The sequence below is a fragment of the Ranitomeya imitator genome, chromosome 1 (assembly GCF_032444005.1).
Source record: "Ranitomeya imitator isolate aRanImi1 chromosome 1, aRanImi1.pri, whole genome shotgun sequence".
Classification (NCBI taxonomy): Eukaryota; Metazoa; Chordata; class Amphibia; order Anura; family Dendrobatidae; genus Ranitomeya; species Ranitomeya imitator.
The window spans coordinates 795762410-795783212 of record NC_091282.1 but is presented as its reverse complement, the minus strand read 5'-3'; the positions used below and the strand labels follow the sequence as shown (position 1 = coordinate 795783212).

The window sequence follows — 20803 nt, the reverse complement described above, 5'->3', positions numbered from 1 at the left end:
TGAGCTGCACTCTGTGTCTGGACTCTGCCCCATCGGTCAGTGCTTACTGGTGATTTCTTTAAAGGGATTTTCCATTTTTATGTAACTGACGCTGAATGACGCCATGCAATCCTAATCTCCGTCATGTTTCGTTTCCTCTCCAGTCCTCAGACCTGCTTGCTGTCAGTGATTGGGAACATTCTTAGTTTCCCAAAACTGTGATCCGCATGGGCCGATACTTCTCCCATCCGAGTGGCTGTTGCAGTGTAATAAGCCAGAGACGACCCCCTGCGGACTCCGGATCGATAAATGTCCCCAGCAATAACATGTTGTGAATAATTTACCATCAATTGTAAAACAAAGCAAAAATACCCTTTTTATTTTTCACTTTATTATTTTCGATATTTGTTTTCGCTATTGACTTTTGGAAAAGGAAAGCGATGTCACGTCTTGGCCGAAAGTCAAGATCGCAGATTATACTTGTACATAATAGACGGGAAATAAAAGCAGGCAGCGGGCAGCGCGCCCACCGTATTGTAGTGTTCACCACGAGGGCGCTAATTGGCGCAGTGCTGGGACGGGGGCGAGGGGAGGGTTCAGAAGGGGCTTGTATTTCCCAGCTGCCATCGGATTTGTGTGTTGTCGGGGGGCTTGTTAGAATTAATGCAAGAAAAGCAGACGCCGCTGTCCTGTTGATAGCAATAAGTGCAATCTGGATGCTGGTAAACCTTCTGGAGTTGTCTTTTAAGCAATTGCCTTTTGAATGAAGCATGTAGAGAGAAGTGCACGTTGGGAGGGGGGGGGGGGGGAATTAAAGGGATTGTCTCATTTTGTTAAGTGGGTAAAATGGCAACTTCTCAGGCGCTTGCTAAATATCCTCTCCGTTCTCTAGATTGAAGGATGTTTGAATTCTACAGTTTACGGCTTTTTATAACGCATAAAGTTTGGATTTTTGCCATGTTATTTTTGCACCTATTATGCCTTTTGCACCGGATTATTCCTGTCTTGTGTGTCTTGTGTGACACTCCGTTTTCATTAACCAGATATTTTCAGCTGATTCATCATTTTTTTTTCGAAATGTCGCAGAAGTAATTGTTCCCAAGTGAAGCACAAAATCTGTGTATGGAAAGGGTCGTTCAAAAAAAGGAATAGAGCTCCGCCTTGATTAATTTGGCAGCAATACAAAAAATAAAAATGTGATGAATCTATATATATATTCTATGGGAAGCCATAAGGAGGACCTGAGACAACTGCTGCGCATTCAGCTTGCATTATTAAAAAAATAAGATTTTGGTTCCAAATCACCTGCGGCCACTAGGGGAGCTGTACTGTTGGCTGCAAATTCACAATTTTTTCCGCCAAGCAACAGATTTGTTTGATTCATTAACTGCTTTAAGTTGTCAAGTAGGAGGAAGAATCCCGGAGAGATCCCGATTCCGGCTTTCTAGCCAAAATTCACATTGCGAGACTTTATATAGTTGGAATTACCAGACATTGCGCCCTCTGCTGTTCACTGCGTGTCCATCCTGGCACAGAGCCAATCCCTAACTAAACTTTTATTGTGCAAGACTGAAAAAAATTAATGTACGGATTTCACTTTCAATTTTATACCAAAAAAAAAAAAGTTTTGTCATTTAATCATCTACATTAAACTCTTGAAAACTTTCCGCAGAGGAAGTGTATCTTATACGGACTCAAAAGGGATAATCTGCAAGGCAGGTAATCCCCTAGAAATCAGTCATAGCATTGAGCAACATGAGGAAGATAAGCCATTCGTGCTCATGGCAGCGAACACCGAGGTTCCAGGATTTCTGCCTCTCGCACTTGTGGAATAGCAAAGAAAACGTGGAAAGAGACAATTTTTAATTTTTATTATTTTTTATTTTGGGGGATTTTTGATTGAGGTTTTCTTTGTCGACAGATGTTAGGGATTACAACCGGTTTGAAGATGGCTGCTACGTTCTGTATGTATATTTAATTTGATTTTCAATATTCAGTTTATAAACTGTTATATTTTATATACATCTTATAGTAATTTTTTTTAATTATTATAAGTTATTAAAAACAACATTCTTCTTTTAGGTAAGTGCTCAGTACAGACCCTTTCTATATGTATAGGTGGGTTATGGAAATCTTTATATAATTGTCTTGAGAGTCTTGATTATCTGTACAGTATTCTGTATATAGTAATATCCCAACAGACAAAAGTACAAAAAGTTTGGAGGGTAAATCTTATAGGGTATGCTCAATCCTTTGACTAAGTCACTAGTATTTTAAAATACACAGTGACTGCACCAGCAGAATAGTGAGTGCAGCTCTGGGGTATATTACAGGATGTAACTCCGGATCAGTAATGTAATGTATGTACACAGTGGCTGCACCAGCAGAATAGTGAGTGCAGCTCTGGGGTATAATACAGGATGTAACTCAGGATCAGTAATGTATGTACACAGTGATTGCACCAGCAGAATAGTGAGTGCAGCTCTGGGGTATAATACAGGATGTAACTCAGGATCAGTAATGTAATGTATGTACACAGTGACTGCACCAGCAGAATAGTGAGTGCAGCTCTGGGGTATAATACAGGATGTAACTCAGGATCAGTAATGTAATGTATGTACACAGTGACTGCACCAGCAGAATAGTGAGTGCAGCTCTGGGGTATAATACAGGATGTAACTCAGGATCAGTAATGTATGTACACAGTGATTGCACCAGCAGAATAGTGAGCGCAGCTCTGGAGTATAATACATGATGTAACTGAGGATCAGTAATGTAATGTATGTATACAGTGACTGCACCAGCAGAATAGTGAGTGCAGCTCTGGGGTATAATACAGGATGTAACTCAGGATCAGTAATGTATGTACACAGTGATTGCACCAGCAGAATAGTGAGCGCAGCTCTGGAGTATAATACAGGATGTAACTGAGGATCAGTAATGTAATGTATGTATACAGTGACTGCACCAGCAGAACAGTGAGTTCAGCTCTGGCGTAGAATACAGGATGTAACTCAGGATCAGTAATGTAATGTATGTACACAGTGACTGCACCAGCAGAATAGTGAGTGCAGCTCTGGAGTATAATACAGGATGTAACTCAGGATCAGTAATGTATGTACACAGTGACTGCACCAGCAGAATAGTGAGTGCAGCTCTGGAGTATAATACAGGATGTAACTCAGGATCAGTAATGTATGTACACAGTGACTGCACCAGCAGAATAGTGAGTGCAGCTCTGGAGCATTAAGACTCATGGTCCGTGTATGGACCACAATGCACGGACAGTAGGTTCGGGTTGGATGATCCATGACCAGTCTGCTTTACGTATGAACCAGGCCTTATATTCAGGATCAGTACAGAATAAGTAATAGATTTGCTATTTGCCACACAAGTGACAGTGAGCAGTACATGTCTGGTACTTGTAGTTCTGGGGTTGTGGCTGCCTTATTCCTCATTCGGCCTCTGGTGTTCTCTTCTTGACCTTGTGAGGAACATTCTTGGAATTGATAAGAAGCTAATTTGCAGCGGAGAGATGTTTCTATCACATCGTGTACAGGTCCGCGCAGCAGGTTGACTCTTCTATTAATATATCATTGCAAGAAAGCTTTTCTCCAAGGAACATGATACAGATGATGGAACCTATTTTATCAAGGTTGTCTCGGTGTGTTGCAGACATGACGCTGGCTCTTGCTTTCTGCGTTGCCTTCCCTGTTCTTTTCTTTCTAGTTTGAGCTTTGCATAAATTGATCAAGTATCTTCAGGTGGGAGTTTTAATAAAGCAGGTAACTTTTATCTCAGGTGGTCCGATCCCTATACTTGAAAAGTGCTGTCATCATCAGTAAGGGGTCAGCGAGCAGGAGGCCATAAATACGTGATACAGTGTAGCCAGACATATCTGAGGCAGTCAGTGCATGATACATTATAATAAATATATATATATATATATATATATATATATATATATATATATATATATATTTTAGTTTTTTCTGTCTTCCCACTAGGAGCCATTTTAAAGCAATTCGATGCCCTTAAAGGTTGCACTCAATTAAAGGCAAGAAATAAATTATGATATCTGAAAACAGCAATTTTTAATTCATTTTAACCCTTTACGTATCTGGTGTTGATAGGAGACTCTTTTCGTGCATTCTATGGGGCAGTGTTCTTGAACCTGTTGCTCTTTAACTGCTACAAAACTTCAACAACAGCCCCGATGGGAGTTGTAGTTTTACGTCAGCTGGAAAGCCACAGGTTGGGGAACACTGCCATAGGGTGGTCTTCTCTCCATTCAAGGCAGAGTGGAAAGCAGCATAACATTTCCCTTTGCCATTAATATAACTCAGCCTTATGAATTCATAAGAAGTGCCTCGGAGACTTGGACGGGCGCAGGGGCTCTCTTAGGCCATTTTTCGTGCTACTTCTAAGGAGCATTGGAGAAGTGTCATTCAGAATGTCCTGGTGCTCCAGGCTAGGACTGGGCTGTAGAGAGGCGGTTTCTCCCATATTGCAAACCTCATTTTGTCCTATTGCCCTTTTTTAGCTGAATTTCTGCAGCAATTTCAATACTGTTTGCAACTTTTTTCCTACAAGAAACTTTTCAAGCAACGTCATGAACATGACTCTGCTCAGACCGTGATGCGTTCTGTATACTTGCAGAACAATGTTTAAAGGGTACCTGTCACCCGCAAAATCGATGGTGAGGTAAGCTCACAGGCACCAGGGGCTTATCTACAGCATTCTGTAATGCATTCTGTAAAGCTGTAGATAAGCCCCGATGTTACCTGAAAGAGGAGAAAAAGAGGTTAGATTATACTCACCCAGGGGCGGTCCTGTCAAATGGGTGTCTCAGGTCCGATCCGGCACCTCCTATCTTCATTCCATGACGTCCTCTTCTGGTCTTCACACCGCGGCTCTGGTGCAGGCGTACTTTGTCTGCCCTGTTGAGGGCAGAGCAAAGTACTGCAGTGCGCAGGTGCTGGGCCTCTCTTACTTTTCCGGCGCCTGCGCACTGCAGTACTTTGCTCTGCCCTCAACAGGGCAGACAAATTACGCCTGCGCCAGAGCCGCGGCGTGAAGACCAGAAGAGGACGTCATGGAATGAAGATGGGAGGCCCTGGACCGGGCCTGAGACGCCCATCGGAGCAGGACCGCCCCTGGGTGAGTATAATCTAACGTCTTTTTCTCCTCTTTCAGGTTACATAGGCGGCTTATCTACAGCATTACAGAATATTGTAGATAAGTCCCTGATGACGGTGAGCTTACCTCACCATCGATTTTGGGGGTGACAGGTTCCCTTTAATAAAGTGTCATGTAACAAACTCAGCTCTGCTAATTCCCTGTACATATGATAGTGCATTTGTTTGAAGGCCTGGGCAGGTAAGCATCTCTTCCTTTTTTTTTCTGTGATTTTTTTTTTTTTTTTTTTTTGGAGGATTTCTAAGTCCTCTTTGTGAGCTCTGTTTTGATGTTTAGTGATAGGACTCGCAAACGTGGGGACTCTTGTCCTGGGTTTGGAGGGTCCATATTTTAGCCATAATATCAACTAATACCTCACATATATTGCTATGTGTTTTTTGTACTTAATATCTTTTCAGGGTGCAGTTGGGCCCAGATGGCTCTGTAAACTGTGTAAACTGTGGCCTCTGTTCACACAGGACGCTTTTGGTTAGCACTGGGCAGCCTGCCTGATCTAAGCGTATGGGCGTCATTAATAGGCTATAAGCCAGATGCTCTGCATCACCTGTATGTGAATAACGCCGCATACAGAATAGTATCATTTGTGCACTAATATACCTAACAGTCACCCCCTCCATGGATTGGTAGGTTGAGAGCAGCTGTTCATCGGTATTACTGCACCTGTGTTGCTGCCGTCTTTAATCGGGTCCACTGCACCCTGATAGTGCATTTGTTCGGAGGCCTTTGTTCCTTATATTGAATTTGGATTTCTTTCAAGGCGCAGGATTTCCCTCAGTGGAAGTCTGCGGAGCCCGCACTCGTCCTTCCAACTACCTGTCCTGCAATCAGGAGAATGATCTGATATTTTTCTTTACTTTATGACATTTCTCAGAAGATTATTTCTTACAGATTAGCTATAAGATACTATGAGGGGTTGTCCAGGACTGTGATACTGATGACCCATCTCTAGTAGTTCTCTGGTACCAGTGCCCGTTGTTCACAGTCATAGACCCCTCAGTTGTGGTAATAGGAGAGGTTCTGGGATAGCAATAGTAAATCCATTGTGCTCCACTGCACAAGCAGTAACGTCTCCAGCCACCGCTGCAGTCAGGCTTCATTTCTTATAAAGCCAAAACTTTTTATCTTCAACACAATAATTGAAGCCTGTGAGATGTGGAAAGTATTCCCAAGTCCTAGTAGTTATAAAAACACTACGTAAAAATGAACTTTCACTTTAATTTGTTCAGATTTATAAGATGCATACCTGTATTATACTCCAGAGCTGCACTCACTATTCTGCTGGTGCAGTCACTGTGTACATACATTACATTACTGATCCTGAGTTACTTCCTGTATTATACCCCAGAGCTGCACTCACTATTCTGCTGGTGCAGTCACCGTGTACATACATTACTGATCCTGAGTTACATCCTGTATTATACTCCAGAGCTGCACTCACTATTCTGCTGGTGCAGTCACTGTGTACATACATTACATTACTGATCCTGAGTTACATCCTGTATTCTACTCCAGAGCTGCACTCACTGTTCTGCTGGTGCAGTCACTGTGTACAAACATTACATTACTGATCCTGAGTTACATCCTGTATTATACTCCAGAGCTGCACTCAATATTCTGCTCTTGCAGTCACTGTGTACATACATTACAGTACTGATCCTGAGTTACATCCTGTATTATACCCCAGAGCTGCACTCACTATTCTGCTGGTGCAGTCACTGTGTACATACATTATATTACTGATCCTGAGTTACATCCTGTATTATACTCCAGAGCTGCACTCACTATTCTGCTGGTGCAGTCACTGTGTACATACAATACAGAACTGATCCTGAGTTACATCCTATATTATACCCCAGAGCTGCACTCACTATTCTGCTGGTGCAGTCACTGTATACATACATTACATTACTGATCCTGAGTTATATCCTGTATTATACCCCAGAGATGCACTCACTATTCTGCTGGTGCAGTCACTGTGTACATACATTACATTACTGATCCTGTACTGATCCTGAGTTATATCCTGTATTCTACTCCAGAGCTGCACTCACTATTCTGCTGGTGCAGTCACTGTGTACATACATTACATTACTGATCCTGAGTTATATCCTGTATTATACCCCAGAGATGCACTCACAATTCTGCTGGTGCAGTCACTGTGTACATACATTACTGATCCTGAGTTATATCCTGTATTATACTCCAGAGCTGCACTCACTATTCTGCTGGTGCAGTCACTGTGTACATACATTACATTACTGATCCTGAGTTACATCCTGTATTATACTCCAGTGATGCACTCACTATTCTGCTGGTGCAGTCACTATGTACATACATTACATTACTGATCCTGAGTTATATCCTGTATTATACCCCAGAGATGCACTCACTATTCTGCTGGTGCAGTCACTGTGTACATACATTACTGATCCTGTACTGATCCTGAGTTATATCCTGTATTATACCCCAGAGCTGCACTCACTATTCTGCTGGTGCAGTCACTGTGTATATACATTACATTACTGATCCTGAGTTACATCCTGTATTCTACTCCAGAGCTGCACTCACTATTCTGCTGGTGCAGTCACTGTGTATATACATTACATTACTGATCCTGAGTTACATCCTGTATTCTACTCCAGAGCTGCACTCACGATTCTGCTGGTGCAGTCACTGTGTACATACATTACTGATCCTGTACTGATCCTGAGTTATATCCTGTATTATACCCCAGAGCTGCACTCACTATTCTGCTGGTGCAGTCACTGTGTATATACATTACATTACTGATCCTGAGTTACATCCTGTATTCTACTCCAGAGCTACACTCACTATTCTGCTGGTGCAGTCACTGTGTACATACATTACATTACTGATCCTGAGTTACATCCTGTATTCTACTCCAGAGCTGCACTCACTATTCTGCTGGTGCAGTCACTGTGTACATACATTACATTACTGATCCTGAGTTACATCCTGTATTCCACTCCAGAGCTGCACTCACTATTCTGCTGGTGCAGTCACTGTGTACATACATTACATTACTGATCCTGAGTTACATCCTGTATTATACTCCAGTGATGCACTCACTATTCTGCTGGTGCAGTCACTATGTACATACATTACATTACTGATCCTGAGTTATATCCTGTATTATACCCCAGAGATGCACTCACTATTCTGCTGGTGCAGTCACTGTGTACATACATTACTGATCCTGTACTGATCCTGAGTTATATCCTGTATTATACCCCAGAGCTGCACTCACTATTCTGCTGGTGCAGTCACTGTGTATATACATTACATTACTGATCCTGAGTTACATCCTGTATTCTACTCCAGAGCTGCACTCACTATTCTGCTGGTGCAGTCACTGTGTATATACATTACATTACTGATCCTGAGTTACATCCTGTATTCTACTCCAGAGCTGCACTCACTATTCTGCTGGTGCAGTCACTGTGTACATACATTACATTACTGAACCTGAGTTACCTCCTGTATTATACCCCAGAGCTACACTCACTATTCTGCTGGTGCAGTCACTGTGTACATACATTACATTACTGATCCTGAGTTACATCCTGTATTCTACTCCAGAGCTGCACTCACTATTCTGCTGGTGCAGTCACTGTGTACATACATTACATTACTGATCCTGAGTTACATCCTGTATTCCACTCCAGAGCTGCACTCACTATTCTGCTGGTGCAGTCACTGTGTACATACATTACATTACTGATCCTGAGTTACATCCTGTATTGTACTCCAGAGCTGCACTCACTATTCTGCTGGTGCAGTCACTGTGTATATACATTACATTACTGATCCTGAGTTACATCCTGTATTGTACTCCAGAGCTGCACTCACTATTCTGCTGGTGCAGTCACTGTATACATACATTACTTATCCTCTATTATACTGCACAGTTGATAATTATCGTTATTATTGTCTTTTTATAACCCCTGCTGAGTAATTGTTTAATAGGCCTCCATTTACCAATTACCAGTTCCCATAAAACACCCACAGCTCGCAGTGCTATGATTGTTATCGCTCTTGTCCATGTTGCAATTCCGAGTATTTTTGTTGGTCTTGATGCTATTTCTGTATGGCTGATTCTGGCCGTTTGACCACTGATTGCACCTTATATGAGAGCCAAGAATATTAATGAACCCCCCTCATCTGTCAGTGGATCAACACTGATATTCTGTGTTCTGTATATGAAGATCATCTCGTCATTCATTCAGACTCCTTTGTGTGGCGCAATGCTCTGCACACTGATCAGTAGTGGGACTGCTGCCAAATAACTAGTAAATCTAAGCAGCAGCCTAAGTGGGGAGCTACCTGCCCATAGACCATTGCCATCTGAACAATAGACTGGGTAAAATATTTATTTTATTTATTATAACTTCACTCAAAGGATTTTCATTGTGGGAGACGGCATCCTGCATTCTTCACGTCCTTCCTTGTAGTGACTGCAGGGTTTGATGGTCATTAATATAAAAAGCTTTAATGGAAGTGGAGTATAAATGGAAACAATAATTCCTACTGAGGAGGTGAGGACTGTAATATGCATAAAATATCTGACCGTGGAAAAACAATAATAGACATGGAAAAATTGAACGGATAACAACATAGAAAATAACCGGAAGGTGGAAACTTTACAGCGGTCAGTATTATACTGTACTAGTTATATTCTTGTACATTGGAGGCAGTATTATAGTAGTTATATTCTTGTACATAGGATCAGTATTATAGTAGTTATATTCTTGTACATAGGGAGCAGTATTATAGTAGTTATATTCTTGTACATAGGGAGCAGTATTATAGTAGTTATATTCTTGTACATTGGAGGCAGTATTATAGTAGTTATATTCTTGTACATTGGAGGCAGTATTATAGTAGTTATATTCTTGTACATAGGGGTAGTATTATAGTAGTTATATTCTTGTACATTGGAGGCAGTATTATAGTAGTTATATTCTTGTACATAGGGGTAGTATTATAGTAGTTATATTCTTGTACATTGGAGGCAGTATTATAGTAGTTATATTCTTGTACATTGGAGGCAGTATTATAGTAGTTATATTCTTGTACATATGAGTATTATTATAGTAGTTATATTCCTGTACATAGGGACAGTATTATAGTAGTTATATTCTTGTGCATAGGGGCAGTATTATAGTAGTTATATTCTTGTACATATGAGTATTATTATAGTAGTTATATTCCTGTACATAGGGACAGTATTATAGTAGTTATATTCTTGTGCATAGGGGCAGTATTATAGTAGTTATATTCTTGTACATAGGGACAGTATTATACACTGTGTTCCAAATTATTATGCAGATGACATTTTTCTCGGATTTTCCCAAATGGTCGGTGCAAATGACAGTCAGTCTAATAAAAGTCATCACCCGTTAGATTATACATCAAATTTTATTGAAGAAACCTCCCAATGATAACAGTATAATCTCCAAAATGAATAAAAAGTTAAAATGCACTGTTCCAAATTATTAGGCACAGTAGAATTTCTAAACATTTGATATGTTTTAAAGAACTGAAAATGCTCATTTGTGGAATTTGCAGCATTAGGAGGTCACATTCACTGAACATAAAAGCTATTTAACTCCAAAACATCCTAACAGGCCAAGTTACATGGTAACATAGGAACCCTTCTTTGATATCACCTTCACAATTCTTGCATTCTTGAGTTTTTGGAGAGTTTCTGCTTGTATTTCTTTTGCATGAAGTCAGAATAGCCTCCCAGAGCTGCTGTTTTGATGTGAACGGCCTCCTACCCTCATAGATATTTGGCTTGATGATACTCCAAAGGTTCTCTATAGGGTTGAGGTCAGGGGAAGATGGTGGCCACACCATGAGTTTATCTCCTTTTATGCCCATAGCAGCCAATGACTCAGAGGTTTTCTTTGCAGCATGAGATGGTGCATTGTCATGCATGAAGATGATTTTGCTCCTGAAGGCACGTTTCTGCTTTTTATACCATGGAAGAAAGTTGTCAGTCAGAAACTCTATATACTTTGCAGAGGTCATTTACACACCTTCAGGAGCCTTAAAGGGCCCTACCAGCTGTTTCCCCATGATTCGGGCCCAAAACATGACTCCTCCACCTCCTTGCTGACGTTGCAGCCTTGTGCGGACATGGTGGCCATCCACCAACCATCCACTACTCCATCTATCAGGACCATCCATCGTTGCTCGACACTCATCAGTAAACAAGACTGTTTGAAAAATTAGTCTTCATGTATGTTTGGGCCCACTGCAACCATTTCTGTTTGTGAACACTGTTTAGGGGTGGGCAAATAGTAGGTTTATGCACCACAGCAAGCCTTTGAAGGATCCTACACTTTGCGGTTCGAGCGACTCCAGAGGCACCAGCAGCTTCAAATAACTGTTTCCTGGTTTGTAATGGTATTTTGGCAGCTGCTCTCTTAATCCAATGAATTTGTCTGGCAGAAACCTTCCTCATTATGCCTTTATCTGCATGAACTCTGTCTGTGCTCTGTTTCAGTCACAAATCTCTTCACAATATGATGATCACAAAGTTTTTGTGAAGTATCTAATGTTTTCATACCTTGTCCAAGGCATTGCACTATTTAACGCTTTTCAGCAGCAGAGAGATCCTTTTCATTTCTCATATTGCTTGAAACCTTTAGCCTGCTTATTAAAGGGAACCTGTCACCTGAATTTGGCGGGACTGGTTTTGGGTCATATGGGCGGAGTTTTCGGGTGTTTGATTCACCCTTTCCTTACCCGCTGGCTGCATGCTGGCTGCAATATTGGATTGAAGTTCATTCTCTGTCCTCCATAGTACACGCCTGCACAAGGCAATCTTGCCTTGCGCAGGCGTGTACTATGGAGGACAGAGAATGAACCTTAATCCAATATTGCAGCCAGCATGCAGCCAGCGGGTAAGGAAAGGGTGAATCAAACACCCGAAAACTCCGCCCATATGACCCAAAACCAGTCCCGCCAAATTCAGGTGACAGAGTCCCTTTAATGTGGAACATCATTTTTAAGTAGTTTTCCTTTAATTAGAATCACCTGGAAAACTAATTATCACATGTGTTTAAGATTGATTTCAGTTATCTTTTGAGCCCTGAGTCACAATATCATCCACGAGTTTATTTGAAAAACAAAACAATTAAATCTTTGACACTTAAATCCAATTTGCATAATAATTTGGAACACAGTGTAGTAGTTATAATCTTGTACATAGGAGCAGTATTATAGTAATTATATTCTTGTACAAAGGGAGCAGTATTATAGTAGTTATATTCTTGTACATAGGGGAAGTATTATAGTAATATTCTTGTACATAGGGGATAGTATCATAATAGTTATATTCTTGTACATAAGGAGCAGTATTATAGTAGTTATATTCTTGTATATAGGGACAGTATTATAGTAGTTATATTCTTGTACATAGGGGACAGTATTATAATAGTTATATTCTTGTACATGGGAGCAGTATTATAGCAGTTATATTCTTGTACATAGGGGCAGTGTTATAGTACTGTAGTTATATTCTTGTACATAGGAGCAGTATTATAGTAGTTATATTCTTGTACATAGGGAGCAGTATTATAGTAGTTATATTCTTGTACATAGGAGCAGTATTATAGTAGTTATATTGTTGTACGTAGGAGCAGTATTATAGTAGTTATAATCTTGTACATAGAGAGCAGTATTATAGTAGTTATATTCCTGTACATAGGTGCAGTATTATGGTAATTGTATTCTTGTATATAGGAGCAGTATTGTAGTAGTTATATTCCTGTACATAGGGGCAGTATTATAGTAGTTATATTTTGTACATAGGGGTAGTATTATAGTAGTTATATTCTTGTACATACGGGCACTATTATAGTAGTTATATTCTTGTACATACGTGCAGTATTATAGTAGTTATATTCTTGTAAATAAGAGCAGTATTATATTAATTATATTCTTGTGCTTATGAGACAGTGATATAGCAGGTTTATAATATGATGGTAGTTTTACAATATGGTGATCAGATATCTTTATGGACGTTAGACTCCGTATTTGGTGGCCATAATATTATAGGATAATGAAACCTTAACTTCTCAGGTCACAATCACACCACACATTATCAATCATTTTTGTTTCAAAACTATGTTCTCTTTATATTCTCTAAGGAAATTTAATTCTACCGCAAAAGACAGTTATGAAAGCTGTGGACGTGCTCACACATTCGTATCTGTGAACTTTTCTTCCTCCTATCAACTGCTTGGTTTTTGCCTTCTTGCAATGTGCCCTCCGTGGAGTTTACCTTACTCCATCAGTCATGTAAATGTTATGTTTTGAATTTCCTCCCTTGCAACAAAATTTCTTGCTTATTTGCATTGATGAGCATTTACATGTGAGAATAGAGTGCCAGGATTTCCCAGGGTTTTCCTCTTCATCATTGCTTCCCCATGAACGATCGATCTAACTATCTATCCTATCTATCTATCTATCTATCTATCTTTATATTATCCATTATCTATCGATTTAGAAAACTTACAAGAAACTCTGAACGGTCCGTTTGTCTGCCCTTATTCACACACTGAGGTCAACTCTGATACATGGTAAGGTTTTTAATATTACAGTGTAGGACTGTCCCGATCAGAGTTACCTTGTCGTGGTGGGATGGCGTTTATGCTATTTTTGATCAAAAACAATATTACTAAAAACTTTGCTTTTTATTTATTTAGTTACAGCAGGGTTTTTGCTCAGTTTGTTTCTAGTAGTTTTTGTATGTTTTATGGCCAATCTGAGCATGTGTTTGTGTTGCACGTGTCAAACTCAAACCAAGCCCAACTTTTGTGTTTTTTTTTCACTATTATCTAGCTATCTATCATCTTTCTATTATTTATCGATCTATCATAGTAACATAGTAACATAGTAACATAGTTAGTAAGGCCGAAAAAAGACATTTGTCCATCCAGTTCAGCCTATATTCCATCATAATAAATCCCCAGATCTACGTCCTTCTACAGAACCTAATAATTGTATGATACAATATTGTTCTGCTCCAGGAAGACATCCAGGCCTCTCTTGAACCCCTCGACTGAGTTCGCCATCACCACCTCCTCAGGCAAGCAATTCCAGATTCTCACTGCCCTAACAGTAAAGAATCCTCTTCTATGTTGGTGGAAAAACCTTCTCTCCTCCAGACGCAAAGAATGCCCCCTTGTGCCCGTCACCTTCCTTGGTATAAACAGATCCTCAGCGAGATATTTGTATTGTCCCCTTATATACTTATACATGGTTATTAGATCGCCCCTCAGTCGTCTTTTTTCTAGACTAAATAATCCTAATTTCGCTAATCTGTCTGGGTATTGTAGTTCTCCCATCCCCTTTATTAATTTTGTTGCCCTCCTTTGTACTCTCTCTAGTTCCATTATATCCTTCCTGAGCACCGGTGCCCAAAACTGGACACAGTACTCCATGTGCGGTCTAACTAGGGATTTGTACAGAGGCAGTATAATGCTCTCATCATGTGTATCCAGACCTCTTTTAATGCACCCCATGATCCTGTTTGCCTTGGCAGCTGCTGCCTGGCACTGGCTGCTCCAGGTAAGTTTATCATTAACTAGGATCCCCAAGTCCTTCTCCCTGTCAGATTTACCCAGTGGTTTCCCGTTCAGTGTGTAATGGTGATATTGATTCCTTCTTCCCATGTGTATAACCTTACATTTATCATTGTTAAACCTCATCTGCCACCTTTCAGCCCAAGTTTCCAACTTATCCAGATCCATCTGTAGCAGAATACTATCTTCTCTTGTATTAACTGCTTTACATAGTTTTGTATCATCTGCAAATATCGATATTTTACTGTGTAAACCTTCTACCAGATCATTAATGAATATGTTGAAGAGAACAGGTCCCAATACTGACCCCTGCGGTACCCCACTGGTCACAGCGACCCAGTTAGAGACTATACCATTTATAACCACCCTCTGTTTTCTATCACTAAGCCAGTTACTAACCCATTTACACACATTTTCCCCCAGACCAAGCATTCTCATTTTGTGTACCAACCTCTTGTGCGGCACGGTATCAAACGCTTTGGAAAAATCGAGATATACCACGTCCAATGACTCACCGTGGTCCAGCCTATAGCTTACCTCTTCATAAAAACTGATTAGATTGGTTTGACAGGAGCGATTTCTCATAAACCCATGCTGATATGGAGTTAAACAGTTATTCTCATTGAGATAATCCAGAATAACATCCCTCAGAAACCCTTCAAATATTTTACCAACAATAGAGGTTAGACTTACTGGCCTATAATTTCCAGGTTCACTTTTAGAGCCCTTTTTGAATATTGGCACCACATTTGCTATGCGCCAATCCTGCGGAACAGATCCTGTCGCTATAGAGTCCCTAAAAATAAGAAATAATGGTTTATCTATTACATTACTTAGTTCTCTTAGTACTCGTGGGTGTATGCCATCCGGACCCGGAGATTTATCTATTTTAATCTTATTTAGCCGGTTTCGCACCTCTTCTTGGGTTAGATTGGTGACCCTTAATATAGGGTTTTCATTGTTTCTTGGGATTTCACCTGGCATTTCATTTTCCACCGTGAATACCGTGGAGAAGAAGGTGTTTAATATGTTAGCTTTTTCCTCGTCATCTACAACCATTCTTTCCTCACTATTTTTTAAGGGGCCTACATTTTCAGTTTTTATTCTTTTACTATTGATATAGTTGAAGAACAGTTTGGGATACAGGGCCTGTCCTCCGAGGGGCCCCCCAGCCCAGTATCCATAGGAGGGGTAATACAGGGCTGTCCTCCGAGGGGCCCTCCAGCCCACTATCCATAGGAGGGGGAATACAGGGCTGTCCTCCGAGGGGCCCTCCAGCCCACTATACATAGGAGGGGTAATACAGGGCTGTCCTCCGAGGGGCCCTCCAGCCCACTATCCATAGGAGGGGTAATACAGGGCTGTCCTCCGAGGGGCCCTCCAGCCCACTATCCATAGGAGGGGTAATACAGGGCTGTCCTCCGAGGGGCCCTCCAGCCCACTATCCATAGGAGGGGTAATACAGGGCCTGTCCTCCGAGGGGCCCCCCAGCCCACTATCCATAGGAGGGGTAATACAGGGCCTGTCCTCCGAGGGGCCCCCCAGCCCACTACATTGGTGTCCACTCACTGACAGCAGACTGCGGCGCTCTCCTCTTCCCGGTGCTGCTTCCTGCGGCAGTCCTCCTCCTCCAGCCTCCCTCTCTCGCTCGCTCCCCAGTCACCGTGTTCTCTCACAGCCGACACTTCCGGCCATTATTACACTGTTAGAATCAGGAAGCCCAAAACTCACCAGAACAGCGCGGCCGTCCGACCACAACAATAATGGCGGCGACGTGGTCAGGTGGTCATCTCTCTATTATCTATCTATCTATCTATCTATCTATCTATCTATCTATCTATCTATCTATCTATCTATCTATCACATTAATCGTAATTTCTTTTTAATTACTTTCTTCCAGCTGTTTTCAGGGAATGCTCATAAAATCATATAAAATGTAGCAATATTTAATATGTAATGTATTTTCACGTTTCCATGTTGTCGCCAACTTTCTTTGAGACTTATGGTGCAATTCTCCACTCATAAAATTGGCATTTTTGATTTTTGTATTGACAACCTTTTCCTCTTTGCCCACATCCGTTATTTGCAGAATGTATTTCTTTTTGCAATGTTCATACTATATATCTGTCTGAGTCAGAATATAAAACAAGGTGTGCGGCTTCTGTGACTGTTTCAGACTGACTGCTGTCCCTGTAACAGTGCCGAGCCCCTCTGAGGAGGATGTGAGGGGTGCAGCGAGTGCTCTATTGTGACATTTTCATCACGTTGACAAAACGTTAGCACATGCATTTCCGAGAAGATGACGAGTAGGTTCAGGTTTTATGATTTTACACAGAAATTAGTACCGTCACGCTGGCTCATTCATGTAAAGTGTTACCTAATTCTTCCCGTGATGAAAGACTAGACCGCACGAGCGCAGCTCCTGGGGATTCCGCCCTGACACTGCACCCACAAAGGTGGAAGGAAGTAAAGACGGTCTATCCGGTGTGTGCATTCAGTCCTAAAATGAATATTTTTTATCTGTCACAGCTGATGGGAATTATTTGTATGACATTCACCAGAGTTTTCCTGTACTTTATGGCAAGTTTTGGGAAGGGAAATTACAAACATGATCATAAAGCGCCAACTTTTTGGTATTTACCTCACTGATTTATGTTGGACACGTGTCCAATATGCAGAATTACTTCTTAACGTTCAACACGCTCCAAAATAAACACTGACCACACACCAGACCCCCTAAATAAAAATATATACCCCAGACCAGACTATCCAGACATGTGATCAGAGGCATTAAGGCGCAGGGGAGCATCCTAATACCAATACCATCTTCCAAGAGATGGACATTTTGGGAGAGTAAAGAAACCTTTTTCCCTTTCCGAACTGTGGCTAGACCTTTGTCAGATAATGAGCGACGTCCACCGGCTTGTTGCCCCAATATTGTCCCTTTTTATGAAGCAAATTGGAATGTTTTAAAAAGTTTCATTCCCTTTACTAATGCAGCCTTACCCACATGTAGAGCATATGCATAGGACATACGTGCCAACTTTAGCTAGTCGGCATTTAGGAGATAAGCAGCTTTGCCGTAATTGTTTTTCTATAGCGATTCCCTTTTGCTTGTGGAGGCCATAGTCTTGCCGATTCTCTCTACCCTCGTCTATTTACGTCTTGGTCCCCGAGGCTAAGAAACACGACCCAAGAAACCTTCTGGAATCACTTATTTCTGGAGGGTTTTGGTAGGGCCTGGTGAATTGCCTACTCTTTCTGGAACCCAGGAGGTCTTCCCCATTTTCCAGGAGTCTCCCAGATGTTTCAGGAGAGTTTGCAAGTATGGCAAAAGCAATGCAAAGATCAAGAATATGACTTTAATTTCTTCAACCAAAAATTACCCCAAAAGTTCTAAAATGTAAACAAATGATGACTTATTTTCTTGATGTCCCCAATGTTTTTTGTAGCGTTTTTCAGACACATTAATTTTGACAGTGCATATGTTGACTGGTGTAAATGGAGAATTGGAATTTGCCTGCATTATTGCTGCCTATCACTGATTTGCCTCCTGTGTATTTTTTTTTTCTCTTTCCTTTTGCAGAATTTAGCTGTTATATCATGGATACTAGCAAAAGGATCGAACAACAAACACTACAACAGAGAGCCGACCGCAGTCTTGCCACCACCATCTTCGTGCCAGAGCAAGGGGGGTACAAGGAAAAGTTTTTGAAACTGGTAGAAGAGAAGTACAAGTGTGAAAAGTGCAGGCTGGTCTTATGTAACCCACGGCAGACCGAATGCGGCCACCGATATTGTGAGACCTGTATGAATTTGTTAATAAGGTGAGCTCAGAGTGGAATAAAGAATGTAAAGAGCTGACAGTGACAACTACTAACTAAGCATTAAATGTATTAATAGCCATTGTCAGGTTCCTTCTCCCACACACTAGCCTGGAGAAATGCCAAGTTACAAAACATATTTGGTTGGCACCTGGTAGATTACTGGAAACTTTCTATGTTTACTAATGATTTGATGGTTTTGCCCACAGCTCCCCCAGTGCACAATGTACGGCTTGTGAAGAAATAATTATTAAAGATAAGGTAAGAAGTTTTTACATTTCTTTCAAATTTTCTTCATATTAAGAGATGTGAAAACCATGCAATATTAATTTCCAGACTAATTTAGAAGAAACAAACTTCACCAATATTTATCCAGGAGGTTGATAAGAGAAAGCCTTAATGTAAATTGAAAAATTGGTATGGGTTCTCTGTGTGTTGGATGTGGTCTGGAGAATTTGGGTATGTTTGCTATGGAAATGGCTTTGTAAAAGTATGGTGAATTCTGGATATCCACGAGAGGAGATATTCCAACTGCTAGCCATTAGTTGTCTTAGCCCCACTAGGTAGGTCTTTGTTCCGCCAATGGGGTGGCCATAAAGAAGTGTGTGTAGTTCCACTGTCCAGCTGGTAGCCATTGACCATCTTGGCTCTACTAGCTCTACTTGTCTTTCTGTGTGATGAACATGGGCGATCTTCACCACACTAGGTTATTGAACTCTACTCTCCTGCTAGGTACGACCCATGCAGAGAAATAGCATTGAACCTAAAACTAGAGCTGGGTAAGACTATTGATGTGGCAATCAATGGAAATGATTTAGGTGCTTTCTCCATCCTAACTTAGACCCCAGATAAAAGGCCTGATAGAAACATTGGGAATGAGTTCTTCATCTCAAGTCTTATCGTGAACACATGTTGTCTTAAGATGGATCCAAATGTATGAAGAAAAAGAATTTGATGTTTTCCCAGGTATTTGTAGGAAGTACGGCCACCACATATCTGGTTTCTGGACCTTGCCTTGGACCTCACTTGCTTTGTTTTTGAAACAACGCAACTAATTTGTTTCCCTTTCTGTACCAGAAACTTCTTAGCCTCTGGCGCCAATGTGGGAGGCTTTGCATAGAAAATGCAACTCATTTGGGCTCCGAGCAGAACAGAGAACTGCAATTATACAGGAAGTACTCCTTATCCACTATGTGTTAAGAAATAGAGATCAAGGGAGATGAAAATGCGTTGGAAAACTGATCTACAAGAAACAGAAAGCGAACAGAGCAAAGACAGATTTCCAAGAAAATCCGAAGCCCAGCGGTGAAATCAGCAACCTCTTGTGTAAACAGGAATGTGAATTCTGGGAGGTCTTAAAATGGTTGACGCGTTTCAGGTTATTGCGAAGAATAGCTAAGAAACTGTAATTACAACATGACATATGCTAAAACATTAACCACATTTCTCCTGCAATGAAAGCAATGATAAGAGTGATCGTAACTTTGCAGTACGCCACATGCCTATTACCAAACACATGAAGTCACATAAATGCCAATAAACATCAGACTCTGTTCATGTAATTGATGAGTAGGGCCTCATAACATATTGTGGTCTGTTTGCCCAAAATGGATGTTCACATATTAACTGAAAAACTGCAAGTCCCAGCATTGTTTCCGTTTGCCACGTCCTTCTTCTTAGACTCTTTGTGCATTGCTAAGATGCATATTGGGGCTGTTGTTGTACTTGGTTATACAGCTAAGCCAGCTCCTTGCCCGAAAACAGTGTCTTGCACATCCCCTCAGGGCGCCAGTGGTCGTGTGATTGCCAGTGGCTGGGAATGTTACTCTGGTCGTGTGATTAGTTACGAGTACGCACAATTGGAACGGAGAGGCAGCTTTCCATATGGCTGAGGATTTTATTAGACATCTTTAGTAGAGCATCTGTATCATGATAGAGTAAAAAAGAACCTTTGGCGCCCACCAAGATTGTTACATAAGTAGGATGCACTGAAATCTTCGAGGAAAGGTGCCAAATCCAACCGGTGAAGCACGGTGAGTGACCAGAAAAAAAAGGGAAAAATTCTGTCACGTCCGTCCAATTAAATTTTATTTAATTGGATGGACGTGCCGGCATTTTTCCCTTGTTTTTTTTCTCATCTAGATCATAGTGACCATTATTATGCTGAGATACATAATTTGTCTC

General features: G+C 41.0%; 2 protein-coding genes across 6 annotated transcripts in view; both read left to right on the top strand.

Annotated features, from left to right (window-relative positions):
* LBHD2 (LBH domain containing 2) overlaps positions 1–20803 on the top strand; it is a 764964-nt gene that overhangs the window by 209815 nt on the left and 534346 nt on the right. The window lies entirely within an intron of this gene.
* The window catches only part of TRAF3 (TNF receptor associated factor 3), an 88095-nt gene that overhangs the window by 26369 nt on the left and 40923 nt on the right, over positions 1–20803 (top strand). For 4 of the 5 annotated variants that reach the window (XM_069737708.1, XM_069737702.1, XM_069737734.1 and 1 more), the window contains exons 2-3: positions 18382–18622; positions 18829–18880. In XM_069737708.1, coding sequence (XP_069593809.1) covers positions 18399–18622; positions 18829–18880 — 276 coding nt within the window. In that variant the 5' untranslated portion in view covers positions 18382–18398. Of the gene's footprint in view, positions 1–1728; positions 1944–18381; positions 18623–18828; positions 18881–20803 lie in introns of those variants that run through there. The other variant, XM_069737718.1, reaches the window with a different exon arrangement.